The sequence below is a fragment of the Ictidomys tridecemlineatus genome, chromosome 6 (assembly GCF_052094955.1).
Source record: "Ictidomys tridecemlineatus isolate mIctTri1 chromosome 6, mIctTri1.hap1, whole genome shotgun sequence".
Taxonomy (NCBI): Eukaryota; Metazoa; Chordata; class Mammalia; order Rodentia; family Sciuridae; genus Ictidomys; species Ictidomys tridecemlineatus.
Window position 1 is genome coordinate 120,171,880 of NC_135482.1, and position 15,127 is coordinate 120,187,006.

General features: G+C 36.7%; 1 protein-coding gene across 4 annotated transcripts in view; it reads right to left on the bottom strand.

Annotated features, from left to right (window-relative positions):
• Positions 1-15,127, bottom strand: part of Tnfrsf19 (TNF receptor superfamily member 19) — an 89,687-nt gene that overhangs the window by 67,083 nt on the left and 7,477 nt on the right. For 2 of the 4 annotated variants that reach the window (XM_013363914.4, XM_005337581.5), the window contains exons 2-3: positions 5,127-5,229; positions 2,857-2,967 (exon numbers count right to left, since the gene is read on the bottom strand). In XM_013363914.4, coding sequence (XP_013219368.2) covers positions 2,857-2,967; positions 5,127-5,195 — 180 coding nt within the window. In that variant the 5' untranslated portion in view covers positions 5,196-5,229. Of the gene's footprint in view, positions 1-2,856; positions 2,968-5,126; positions 5,230-14,856; positions 15,093-15,127 lie in introns of those variants that run through there. The other 2 variants (XM_021734737.3, XM_078015689.1) reach the window with 2 other exon arrangements.

Sequence of the window (15,127 nt, forward strand, 5' to 3'; positions counted from 1 at the left end):
GGTTATTTTCTCTCAACACTTCAAATAGTTCCCTCTCCTCCTCCTGCTCCCTCTGCTTTCCTCCTGCTTGCATGCTCTCTGTGAAGTCAGATGTCACTCTCATTGCCCCTCCTCTGTAGGTAAGGTCTTTGTTCCTCTAGCTTCTTCAGGACTTTTCCTTTAATTTTTGTTTTTCCTATAGTTTGAAAATGGAATGCCCATGTACAGGTTTTTTGGGTGTTTATTTTTCTGGGTATTCTCTGACCTTCCTGGATTTGTGGTTTGGTGTCTGATGTCAATTTGTAGAAATTCTAAGTCATATTGCTCTAAATATGTCTTCTGGTCCTTTCTCTCTTTCTGGTATTCTCATTCTGCATGTTCATGCCTTTTATATCTGTACTATAATTCTTGGATATTTTGTTCTTTCTTTTTCAATCTTTTAATTTTTTTTGAGGTTTCTATGGATAAATCTTCAAGCTCAGAGATTTTTTTTTTTGCCTAGCAATGACCAGTTTACTTACAAGCCCATCAAAGGCCTTCTTCATATCTGTTAGTCTTGGATCTCTAACTTTTTTTTTTTATTCTTTCTAAGGATGTCCATGTCTCTGCTTACACTGTCCATCTATGCTTGCATAATATCTATTTTATTCATTATGGCATATTAATCATAGTTGTTTTGAATCTGCTGCATTTGATTCTGACGCTTTCCCTCTTGCTTCAAATTGTGCTTTTTTGCCTTTTAGTTTTTTATTAGAATCAATATCTGACGTACAAGGTAAAAAGAATGGCTATAAATAGGGCTCAGGTGCTGTGGAGATAAGGCAGGAGGGGAGGGGAAGCATTCTATGTTTCTGTGATTAGGCCTGTGCCCCTGGACTGCAGAGTTCACAAGTATTTCAAGTTCCTCACACTCCACCTTATCATGGGACACAACGGACAGAGTGGGCTGCAGTTGAGTATCTCCTTTTCCTCAGGTCAGTTAGGCTCTGGTAAAACCCCAGCAAGTTACTCTCTGGGAAACTGGTTTCTCTCCAGGACAGTTCCTTTTCTTCTCTCCCTGCCGGAAGAATGAAGTGAGTTTTCTGATATTTACTGTGAGAGTCTGATTATGTTGGAGGTAAAACAAAAGCATGTAGGTCACTCTGTGACTGGGCTTCCTCTGGAGTTTTGAACTCTGGGAATTTTCTATACCTAGGCTCTGGCAATCAGTTAGGTCAAGTTCAGGTTTTCCTGCTCAGTACTCTATCTAGAGTGCCCAAGGAGGTCTCTGCTGCAGTGTACTGTGATTCTCTGTATCTGCCCAACTAGGGACAGTAGTTTTTCCTATGACCCTACTTCTCTTACGATCGGAGAAGAACTGTTTTTAAGAACTAATTTTTCAGCTTGTTCAGTTTTTATACAAGCTCCTAACACGTGGGACTTATAAATGAGAAAAATAATTTTGGTTTTCATTTAACAAATCAGGGCTGATTGGATCATCATCTTCTGGTCGAATTATTTTAAGGTTATATTCTCCAGATTCAAAGGATAAAGAGAAGAGAACAACTTCTTAGAAATAATTTACTCATCTCTCAGACTCTGGAAGGTTTCATTTGGACTTTCACAGAGATTTAGGAAAAGAAGGCCTTTTCGGGGATAGAAACATCCTCAACTATTTTCTTCTTGGCCCTAGGGCATTTTTAACTACTCAGTTCACTGATCCTAGGTAAGTAGGTCTGCTACAAATGAATCTTTCCCCATCCAACCTGGTAAAACCCATGTCTCAAAATGCAAGTTACTACAATCAGTAGAGATTGAAAAATACCTATTGAGATGCTATAATTAACTAGACGTCAGAGAGCTTGAAAGTCAATCAGTTTCAATCCAAATATAAAAGCTCAAGACACTGAAAGCCACTGCTCACGTAACACAACAACCACAGAGAAAAGCCATCTACCACCACCTACTTGTGGAATGCATGTTTCTTTGTTTCCTGCTGTCATTTAGGTCATTGATCAAAAATCTACGAAAGACTCAACTTTAAATAATGGTAGTCCTAGAGGAAAAGAACTTCTTCTTCTTTTTTTTTTTTTTTCTTTTTTTTTTTTATTGAAAGTCACTTTAAATAAAAAGAAAAAATCTATTATCCCCTTTCTAACAGGAAGGGTTTGATGTTTCACTTAGAACAAAATATTACACCAATTCTTCACCACCAGTAACATCTTCCAAAGATCAAAAAATAAAGCAAATTAATGCACAGTTCTGAATAAGCAAGACTGTGAAATATAATAAGCCCTGCTATAACTCACTATTTCTTAATAAATACCAGTTTAAATGAACATATTTAAAGTACTCCTGGAAGTAACATACCCTCAGAGTAGTAAGACTAATAATACTTGAGTTGTTAAAGGAATGTTCAAAATGCTAGTTTGGAAAAGAACTGCTACCTTGGTGCATCTTTATTTAGGCCAATTCTGGAGTGTCTCCTGACTAGCAATGGTAACATTCAGTTTAAAATAAAGAAGCCCCAGTAAATGGTAACATCACCATTTTCTGTTATGAATGCTTTAAGTTTTCAGAAGAACATTGATTTTTTAAAAATTAAACCCCAAAGACCTTGAAAATGCAATTCTTTCAATGAAACACTATAAACACTTAATTATGTAAACCAATAAAATTTGTTGAATTTCAGTTTTTAGATCCTATCTATCTTGGCAAGGCACATGCATCAGAGGTATTAACATGGGAATTGTATAATATATGACTAAATGACACAATGAAACAAGAATTCTGTCAATAGTATCCAAAGCTTCACTAATAATTAACTAAAGAATTTAGTTCAAAAGAATGCATTTTACAAATACAGATATACAACTTTACCACATATCCAGAATGTACCTTAGACAACTCCATGCCTGGCCCACACTGTTTGCAGAGAATGCAATTTCCAGACCGGTCCCGGAATTCCTGTTGTCTGCAGTCTCCGGTTTCGCAAATGACTTTACATGACTGGGAATAAAATGTTTCACAAACATTATCTTAAAGTACTTTCATTATATTGTTTGTAAGAAAGGAATAATATCTTCACCATTAGTCACATAATCGCTGAGAGTAAATATCAACTTAGAGTGAGGTCAATTTAATTTTCACTTTAAAAAGAAAAACCACTTTCTGAGTGAGTCAGTGGAACAAGTAAAATCAATAAACCTAATAATTATTTTCTGTATTCCAAAGAATACAGAATATTCATTCACTCTTTATAGAATGGCGTTCCCTTTTCTTGGAATTAACTATTTCCTCTAATATTCTTCTGAGGACTCAGGATAAAACTGACCTAGGGGATGATGTTTTTTCTAAGACGACATATTAAAGAATAGCCCTGCAGAGACCTAAGGTCCTTTTGCTACCTAAAAAATCTGAATTAAATAACCAAATTTTTTGATTTTCAAGAAATATAAACATACTTAAGTATCATAAATTGAATAAGTAGATGGAATATATGCATATAGCCACAAGAACTTGCAATTATCCTTGAGATATATCTGCCATTTGGTTTTGATAGAGAATTTTCAACTTTTCCAGCTGTACTCCATTAACTTAGAGATCATAAAAAAATATTATCTGGCAATCATGAGACCATTAAAATGCTTCATGATGGTAGTTGTGGTGTTGTAGATGATAAGAATGGCCAAATTCTCTGAATTCTTCAAAGCCAAGTGCTACCTATACATGAACTTACATCCTTACTGATTATACAAAGTCATTTCCTGGGACCTAGTTATATACCTAGTTCATAGAATACGTCTTAAATGAAGTAACCACCCTTTGGCAAAAAACAAAGGATGTAGGTCATTTTCCAAAATAAGCTATTTTCCCCCAAAATAAGTTCACTTTATTTCTATCATCCTTCAAAAATGTGCTTACCTGCTTCTTAACAGATAATATTTTATTAAAAGTGTTGGAATTAATAGTATCTCAGGATTGGTCAAGACATTCAGTTTTGTTTTCATAAGCAAAAATGAAAACCTTAGGGAGTACTGTGGGAACAGACACTGTTGTGTCTAATGCCTATCACACATAGGTGCACAGAAAACTGTTTTTGATGCTTACAATAAGGAGCAATCATTCTCTAAAAACACCCTTACCAAGTAGGAATATCTGTAATAATATCTGCCAGCCTCCTTAAATAAAGTCAAAGTCTGAATCTCCATGTCCAGTGGGAGGGAAAGTGCAAGGTAAGGGTTGGGACTAGAAAATTCTTGGGGGTTAAAGGTCTAATAATCTTGTCCTACCTCTTTTAACTCCACCTAACTACCATATTGGTGGACTGATTTTACCTAAAGAGTAGGAATTTCCCTTTTTATTCAGAGACTGTAATCTCTTTGAGAAGGAAATTCTACAATCTCCCTCCTAGGCCATTTCTGCAATGTGTAACAACTTTAAGGAACAGAAAGGAAGTTTTCCTTACATCTACATACATTCCAGACTCCAATTTGATCCCATTTCCTCTTAAATTGTCTTCCATGATTTTAGGTACTGTGTTCAGTGCAAATAATTCTCTCTATGTTTGTACATCCTTGTTAAATCTCAATATTAAATAAGTTGAATACCTTCATAGATCTTGTCACACATTCAAACATTGAAATTTCCTATATGCCTTTACTACTTTTTAAAAAAACCTTTATTTTATTTATTTATTTTTATGTGGTGCTGAGGATTGAACCCAGGCCCTCGCATGTGCTAGGCGAGCAGTCTACTGCTAAGTGACAACCTCAGCCCATGCTTTTAACACTTTTTGAGACCAAGATGGATATATATACCTACATCAAAATAATAACTTTAAAAATCCATTTTAAATTATTCATAAACTCTAAGTCAAAGACTCCAAGTCAGAATTTATGATCTTGTTGGAGTCTAGGATGTGTTAGAGACAGGTGTCTATAAATCCAGGATTTATAACAAAGCAATTTTATGACTTCATGTAAGTTTAAATAAAATAATTTCAATACTTGTTAAAAATTTCACAGCTTAGCAGCACTCTTTCACTTGATAATCAAATGCAAAAATGATCAAATGCAATTTGAGAGAAAGGAAAATTATATGGGATGAGAAATAGAAAACTTATGTGAATCTTTTACCACATTCTTAAGAAAGGAAAGTTTACTTACCAAACAGCCTAGTAAAAGCATAATGGTGAAGAATGTTTTCTCTTGGTTTAGTGGTACTTTTAAAGCCATTGCTCTTATCAAATGTAGTTATCCCTGAAGAGTTCTAAATCAAAGATAAGAAAGATACAGTTAACACCAAAAGCTTTAGTGACTAGGCTCTGTATTTGCCCTATAATTTCTACTATTTTCTATATGTGTGAACTACTAAATATTACTTGGGTTTTAAAAGGAACCACTTTTTAAAAAGATACAGTATAAGGGGCAATATGGGAGTGCATAACCCACTTGAATCAAAATGTGAAATATGATATATCAAGAAATATGTAATGGAGGGGTAAGACAAGATAATACAAATGGAAGAAATGATTTACAGTAGAAGGGGTAGAGAGAAAAGGGGAGGGGAGGGGAGGGGAGGGGGGATAGTAGAGAATAGGACTGACAGCAGAATACATCAGACACTAGAAAGGCAATATGTGAATCAATGGAAGGGTAACTGATGTGATACAGCAATCTGTATACGGGATAAAGTTGGGAGTTCATAACCCGCTTGAATCAAACTGTGAAATATGATGTATTAAGAACTGTGTAAGGTTTTGAACGACCAACAATAAAAAAAATAAATAAATAAATAAAAAGATACAATAGACAATATGTAATTCTTTAAAATTTAAAGTTTAGATGATGAGAATGGTACTGTGCTTACTCACATATTACACACATAACTACTGACTCGGAATTCTTAGGTTATACCTGCCATTATTTTCTACTCAGGTCTTTACAGTGTCCAATCTTTTTCATACAGAAGAGAATTACATTCAAACAGTGATTTATAAACCTTCCATTTATATGAGTTCAGGCAGTGCCAACAGGATAATAACAGTGATAAAATAACAACACTTGCTAAGCACTGTGAGCCAGATACTATTTTTAGCATGCTAGCTTATTTAATCCTTGCAACTACTCTAGAAAGTCAATACTATAATTCTTTCCATTTTAGAAATGGGAAAACTGAGACAGCAAGAGGGCTAGAAAACCTGCTAAGATTACTCTGCTAGTAAGAAGTAGAAGTGGATGCAAACCTGAGCAGGGTGGCTCTTGGGTCCCTGTTCTACTGGGTCACATACACCCTGCAATACAATGGACTCTATTGAATAAAATCACTGTACTTGGATCTTGGATGCTTCATCTCCACCATGGAGCAGACAGTTAAGATTGAGCATTTGTAAATTCTTCCCTAAAGCAGCACTGTGCAAATTATGAATTGGCAGAAAAATCAACATTCATGTTATTGAAACATGCAGAAGTCACTTCTAAGTGATGCAATGGGAGGCACTGATCAACATTTCAATAAAAGATACACCCAGCCTTTTAATTTTCATCAGCAGTGATCCAAAACAGAAATAAATCTGGATTTGTTCACAAATATATGCCAATTCAAAAGAAGACAATAAAAATAAATAAGGAAAGCCTCATCTAGTGGCCCCATTTATCAGGTAGAAAAACAATGGTTTGGTTTCTTCTAAAGTGGAATCTTCCTAAACTTATGAGAGGCCCCAGCAATCATTTGATTCCTTAGAAAGAAATGAGAGCAGAGAACCAAAACATCAGAATGATGGGCCAAAGAGTTCAAGGAAAACAGTAACAAAAACAACAACAGAGGAAGCCATGCTGGGCAGGCTGCTGTCAGCTGCTGGTGGCAAAGCCACTGAGGGCTGAGCCTACAGGCCGCCCCAGGGTGCCAAACCCAGAGCTGTCATTTCAGCTGCCTTAGCAGGTCACATTGCCAGGGCAAGGAGAATCACTTTACATTAGTTGAATGAATGGTCCATTTTGAGGGAAACTAAACTTTTTCAGCTTCTTGGTGGTAGCTTTGTCTCTCCTGACATATTTCAAGGTCTTTTGGCAACTATCCAACCTTGCACCTTACTGCTCCTGTAGACAAAGGGTTAGGGTGGGGGAGCTGGTCAAAAGATACAATCACATTCTATGAAACATATATTTAAGGTTATCCCTTTATGGAAATAGTCCTAAATATTGAAAAAATGTCATTTCTAAAAGTTAAATGCTTCTAATTTATGTAAGATTCAAATTAATATGAAAAAGGGTACATGGATTGATTATCCCTTACCTGAAATGTTTAAGACCAGAAGTGTTTCAGACACCAGATTTTCTTGGATTTTGGAATATCTGCATATATGCAATGAGATATTTGGGGTATGGGGCCCCAGTCTCTATAATAAATTCATTTGTTTCTTGTATACTTTATACATATAGCCTAAAGGTGATTTTTTACAGTATTTTTAATAATTTTGCACATGAAAGAAAGTTTCAGCATGGAATTTTCCACTTTTGGTGTCATATTGGCACTCATAGAAGGTTCAGATTTGGGAGGTCTTTGAATTTGGGGTTAGAGGTTTTCAACCTGCAATGCCAAAGCATTTACACCAATAAGAAAAAAAGAGCTCAATAGACTGAATCCGTACATGCAGAAGACAAATAGTAAAGTGTTTCTTAGCAAGATTATACCAAGACTATATCTCTAAAAAGAGATAAAATTAGAATCTGTCTTATAGGGTGTAGTGAGAATTAACTGGGAGAATACACAAAAAGTGCTAACCCAATGGCTAGAACAGAATAAATCTTTTTTTTTAAATTTTTTTTTTAGTTTTAGTGGATACAATATCTTTATTTTATTTTTATGTGGTGAGGATGGAACCCAGTGCCTCACATGTGCTAGGTGAGCACTCTACCACCTAAGCCACAACCCCAGGCCCCAGAATAAATCTTAATTAGTGATGGTTGCTGATGTTTGTGTTGCTGTTGTTATTGGGAGCATCACTAATTATCTGCATGAATCTGAACAAGCTACTTCACCTGGAGTCTCAGTTGCTCACCTCTCCATTGGGCAGTGTGATAGTACCCAGCCCCTGAGACTGCATGAGGAGTGAGTGAGTTTACCAGTCATAAAGCAATTGACCGAGAGTTAACTTTCTGGGACATTTTCAGTGTTATTGAAGTGTTAGCAACTATTGTCCTTCATGCTGTGATGTTATTCTTGAGGATCAAACGAGCCAATATATATGACAGTCCTTGAAGACTGCAACCTGAGAGACCAATAAGAGACACTTGATGGCCACTAACAGGTGGCAGGCTACTTTTAGAATTCTAGAACTATAGGCCTGCAGAAAGCATAGGAAGACTCAGAATTCAAGGTGTGAACAAAGCATTTATGATGTTAAAAACTATACTAAAGCTTTATAAAAAGCCTAACTTTTTCTCCTTAATACCATACTTTCAAGAATATATTTACCCCCATATGATGGGAGAAAAAAACTGAAGGTGAAAAGACACAAATACTAGAACTGGTGAAAATCAAACTAAATTCATGCCTGGTGATTCCAAAAAGGGTTTCAAGTCAGGAGCATTGTATACTACTGACACCTTCCATTAGGGACAGTAGAATTTCATCAACAAAAACTGATGATAGATATAAGACAAATAATACATTTAACTATTTATCTATTTATTCAACCAACTTTGGATAAGCAGTTATCAGGAGCCTGAAAGAAGACAGCATTAGGTTAAGGAGAATACCAAAAGGTTGTACTTATAGACAGTTCACAGCTTAGCTGGGGTGGTGGTCTCCTAAATGTCTTTGAATGTAGCCTGGCCAACAAGCATTTTAGAAATAAACAGTTTAGCTGGTGGGGTGTTATGAGTGTGACCTTGAATTTCCTGGAATAAAGTGAAATTCCTGATGAAGTTCTTTGGCTCTCATAAAAGAAGGAAAATTTAATAAAATAACAGTGTGTAAGTGATGATATTTAAAATAAAAATAAGGTAATAAAAAGGTTATTTGTTGAAATTGCTTTTAAATTCAGAATCTGGCCCAAAGATAGAAAAATGCTTCTATATGTTTAAGAGTTCTATTTATTTGGGACTGGCATGAATCATACAAATGATTATATGTAAAATGGGTCTGTCCTTTGGAGTTTTTACAGTCTATCCAGACCAGACAACATCTACTAACCATCTAGCATCTACTTTTGCAGAACATGTGTAGATACACTGGCCCTGGCTAAGCACTTAAAGGCTAATAATGCCTGCCTTACTCTAAGCTAGTAGCATAGAATTTCTGCAGCACTGTCTGCCATTCAGCAATACTAAGCAGGCTGGCAGTATCTGGAGAACCAGGCAAGCAATAAAGAACGGACATGAACCTAAAGCACAGAGCTGGCAAACATCCTGTTCAGCTGCACCAAAAGTGGCTCCTTATCAAATAAAGCTGCTCAGTCTGCTCATTTGAGTGAATGATTACTAATGCAAATGTGTCCTAATTGGCCTCCATTAAAAGAGACAGAAATCCAACAGGTGCTATAAATGCACACCCCTTGCACTTCCTTGACTGAAATCACAAATACCTGTGCTGGTGTGTCCACAGGCAAAGGGGCAAGGTCTCAGAGGCTGCAGTTTATGGGAGTGTTGCTGGGGAGAAGGAGCTCCAAGTTTCATTCCTCACTGGCTGGGCAGATGACGAGATCTGTCTGCAATGCCTGTCCCGCCAAATTGTCTTGTCTAAGGTCTCTGGCATCTCCTTAAATCTAGCTAGGGATACCCTGGACTTAATCTCACTGTCTCATCTAGTTACTTCTCTTTCTAGCTTTTGTGTTGCATCTAACTGGCATTTATGTTCTTTAGCTATGGCAGCATGTGATTTTTAAAATTTATTTTTGATGTTAAAAATGAAGAACTTTCATGAAGCAGACAACCTGGCCACCACAAGTCCACATGGAGGCAACAACATGAGCGGAAACTGAGCATCAGGTGCCCTTCTGGGGAAGCCCACACACTTTCTAGTGCACCCGTCCCCACAATGCTCTGCTGTCCTACGAGACTCCCTTAACTCATGTTAGCACCCATCCAGCCATTCAAGTTTGCCACCAATCAGGGTCTGGGGACTTCATGACAAGGAAACGGATTTCACTCCAGATGGTAACTTATCCAAAGTATATGCCCAATACATGTTAATGAAGAAATTTACTAATTAAGAATAATATTTTATCTCTTAGAGATATAAGGGAGGAAACAATATATGTGAAAAATATGAGCAAACATAACTAAATATTGAAATAAAAGTTACGGTGGTCCAACCAAATCCAGGTCAGGATCCCATTTCTTGACTGTATTCTATACTCAAGGCTGGGCATCTTTTATCCAAAATGCTTGGGACCAAAAGGGTTTCAGATTTTTGATTTCTTCAGATGTTGGAACATGTACATAGTGAGGGATCTTGGGGATGGGACCCAAGTCTAAACATGAAATTTATTTATGTTTCATATATACCTTATCCACATACCCTGAAGGTAATTTTGCACAGCATATTAAATAATTTTGTGCATGAAAGGAAATTTCATGCTGTGGAATTTTCCACTTGTGGAGGTGTGTTGTCACTCAAAAAGACTCAGATTTTGGAGAATTTCAGATTAGGGATGCTCAGCTTGTACTGACAAATATCATTTTGTCGAAGAAGGTCTGGTATTTATCAATCTAATTTTAACAATAAACAATAAGTAACCAGTCTTTTTTCTCTTTTCTATTATGATTCTAGGGATTGAGCCCAGGGGCTCAAACATGGTAGGCAAGCATTCTACCACTGAGCTACCTCTTCAGCCCTTTTTACTTTGAGACTGTTCTTGTTAAGTGGCCCAGGATGGCCCCAAATTTGTGATCTTCCTAACACAGTCTCCCAAGTAGGTGGGTTACAGTTAGGTGCCACCATGCTAAAATAACAATACATAATTTTTCTTAGAACTATCTTTATATCTATATTGCAAGTGACCCATATGAAGTTTGGAATAATTTGAATAATCTGGATACTTTTTTTCAGAATAAATTATTTAATTTTCTTTATTTTCCATTTCTTAAAGGCTATTTATTATCCAACACATGTGGTTCGCCTGCAATAGGTAACAGTTTTCATCTAGTAATGGTATATTAACATTATGTAATGAAGCTCCATTCATCCCATACATTTTTTAATATGTAACAAGCTGAACCATTAAAGAAATATATCAACACTAAAGCAAACTGGCAGGCTTACAATTTATAAAATCAGCATTGAAATAAAGCCAATGCTATAAATACAGAATTTTACATTTTAATGGTGGAACATAAACTTTGGCTTAGAAATATTGTCAATCCCACATGTTGAAAGAATGAAAAATTAATTAGAAATTTAGGATACTGCTGTTTCCAAAAAGGACAATAACCCCAAGCCTCTAGCTATTCTGCAACTTACCCTTTAATGCCACTATATTCGAAAAATCATTCTTTCTACGTGGTAGAGTTGGCAGCCCTTCTGCAGCCTAGAAAGCTCACAAAGGTGTGCTGTAATAAGAATCTACATATTTTTGTTGGCTGAGGAAGGAGAATGGTTTCCCTTTCTCAAATCATGAACTGTTTTCGACTAAAAACTCTATAAGCTTTAAAACTCACAGTTGCCAAATATAGTATTTCCAATTCCTCCAAAGTTCAAAAACATGAAGGGCCATTGTCTTAAACTCTTTTATTTATTGGTTTGTTTTTAATAGAACTTAACCTAGGGTGTGGTTTTCTAAGACTAATTGGTTTTCTCTGAGTTGTAGGCTTTACCATCTTTGCTCCAGAGAAAACATTGTCAGAATTTATAAAATATTCAATCAACAAGCACATAGTAAGGTACTTTTTCCAAAATTCATTAAATGCTTCTCTATTCTGAGGTACAAATAGAATAACTGTATCATCAATGATGAAGGGAGCCTCAAATATCTACACAGTCGATCTTAAGAAAACTGTGTACAATCATCTCTAAAACACAGCTGTCTAAATTTTTATTTTAGAAAGAAATCTGGATAGAATCCAAAACTGGTCTTTACACCATTCAGAGTGTTCTTCTCCAGTATAAGTAGGCTCCATTCTTTTAGAATTTCCTCATATTAGACCCATCCAAGCTGACTGAAGAGGGGCTAAATAATAATCTTCAGATATACAAGTTCCTTTGTCCCAAGTAATTGCTGATGGATGGTCGTTCTCTTCCTAAACCCCAGGTTTTAAAACTTCAGTTTAAAAGGTACAGGCTTTGTGATGTGTGGACTGGACGATAACCCAATTCTGTTTAAACATCTTACTTTTAAATGTAAATATTTTTGACAGATAAAATATGATGAATGAATGCACCGTTCAACCAGTAAATCATGGAAAGAAATTCTGCTCATACTGCTTTACCTTTCTTTATCTTCAGCTAGAAGTTTTCTTCACAAAGTCTATGAACATTTAATAATCAGCTGCCATGGGACAAAAGTATTAACTGTTCAGTGACTCTGTTCTCACATAGGCAGCTGTTGATTTATTTATTTGGAACATATACTTATTTAAGGTGGGCATTATTACTCATCCTGTAGTCAACACAGTTAAAATATGCTGGTCTTCTCCAGAATTTTAAATGCTTGATTTTAAATATTAATTTATCAGATTTTTAAAAAAAACACTTGTTTTTTTTTTTTCTCCTTTTAGCATTAAAGATGAATGGATTTTTTTTGGTTGTTGTTGTTGTGTCATGTTAATTTTTAAGGCTGGATCTGGTCCAGGGAGATTGAGATAAACTAGGTGCTGTTCAGAGATTTAAATAAGAGGAAAGGGAAACTGAAATTCTCTTCATAAGTGTTAGTAGAATTCCTTACTTAGGTTTTTAAGTCCCCAACATGTTCTAAATTTGTATAACAGAGCTATACCTAGTAAATTAAACCAATATATTAAATACAGCAAGTGACATTAGCTGTCTCAACTCATTTATATTCTAAAATATACATTAATTAAAATGCAGAATCAACTCATTTATATTCTAAAATATACATAAATTAAAATTCAGAATCATCTGTTTAATCATCTGATTTATCTTCTATTCTTTGGAACAGCTTCTTTTATAGCTATTTAAATGTTAGCAATGGCCCATATTCAAGTCTTTTGATAGGAAAGGCATTTTACACTGTAGTGAATAAGGGTCTTTTATGCATCTTTAACTTCAAATTCAAGATCCAGCCCAGCCTGAACTGTCAAGACACTCTAGGAAAGAAAAAAAAATCCAAATAAAAAATAGATAAAACATAAAGAAAAGAAAGAAAGAAATAGCTTCTATGATTGTACAGGGAAATACTAACACAATACCCCAGTTAACATCTATTGTAAAAAAAAAAAAAATTCTAAAGTCTACAAAATCACGTGACCTTGGCCTTGGTAATAAAGAGGATGTAATAAGACATTTTCATTAATTAAAAAGTAAAGAACTTAGAGAGCTCATGATAACACTTCATGTAATAATGTCAATGCAATATTTTGAAAATGCATGTCTATATTTTGTATTATCTTCAGAACAACCCGATAAATAATACACAAAGAAAAATTCTTTTTAGTTACCTGCATCTCTGAATACATAAGAAACAGTTTTCTACATTAGGACTTAATTCTCACCCTTTTCATTATATATATTTAAATTAGATAATAAGCAGTGCTTGAAATAAAAATATTTTTTTGAAAGCAGCTTTGGCAAAAATGCCTGAGGTGAAATTCTTCCATAGACAACATACTTAGTAAATCCTGAACTAATGCAATGTAATCCTCACTTTCGAATCTAAGTATCTGATCATGAAATAACAACACTAAAATAAAATCTTTTGTTTACATAAGTCATGTTTAACAATACCCTTTTCCTGTTTATATAAAGAAATTATCTTGTAGTCAAAGAAAACTTATTGGAATAAAAAGAATGCCTTCATAAAATATTGAGTTAAACTGTTTAAAGAAATGCTGAGCAATGCTTATGATTTTGTTTGAAAACTGAGCCCTGTTATTAAAAGGCAAAAAAAAAAAGTGACATGAATTTTTCACAATGATAGATGCAGGCTTGATGATTAGTTGACTGTTACAAAACAGATCCCAGAATTTTGACCCCACCAAACTTTAATCTCTAAGAACATACCAGCTAAATTTCTATTCCATGAAATTACTTACAAACATTAACAAGGGCTGTGAGAACTGACTTCTTTTCTATCTAAATCTGTTACATGCTCTGCTCCTCAATGTACCAGTAAATACTGCTGACATTTAAGAATTTTTTTCTTTTTCCATGGAAGGAATAGGATAGAATTAAAAGTCCTTTTATTACCTCCTGGGCTGCAGTTCTGCAGTGGGGCCTGCAGATGAGTGCTCCAGAGACCCACCTTTCTAGCACGCGCCAGTTGGGGCGCTGGGGAGTACCTCTCGCAGGGACGCGGGGCAAACGTGTAGGGCCCGGGATAAGCACGATGCATATTTATTTACATACTCACATATATTTGCTCTACAAGCAGATTTTCTATTCACAAGAACCCTAGATGAAAAGTGTCAGCGTCCTCATCCCCAAGGCCGAAGGAGACCAGCAAGCGTTGTCAGGGTCTGGACCCTGCAGTGGCTGTGGCCAAAGCTCTGCATCCCAGTGCCTCCTCAGCTGCCCCGGGTGGTCACTCCTTCCTGGGGTCCTGTGGTACAACTCAGTCCGCTCGCTCCCCTCTTCTACATGTGAGCTGCCCCTGCTTCTCCCTCCCTCCGTTAGGCAGCCGCCTCATCTCGAGGCTCCTATCTAGAAAGGATCCACCCGAGGCGAGGGCTGGGGTCCCCGCGCAGCGCAGCTCAGTCCTGGGAGGAGCGGGACACCTACCTTCCCAGTCACCTGCCAGGCTCGGTCGGCTGGCGCGCCACGTCGTGCCCTGCGGGTCGGGGCTGAAGCCGGGGATCCCGGGAGCGCAGAACCGTTCTGGATGCGGGCGCCGGGCACAGGGCACTGGGTGCAGGGCGCGGAGCTGGAGAGGGGTCTTTTCCAGGCGCGCGAGCGGATCACCTCCCAGCGCCGCCGGCCCGGTGCTCTCCGGTAGCCCGGCAACAGCTGCCGCCTCCCGAGGCCCCGCCCACTCCCTCCCCGAGGCTCCGCC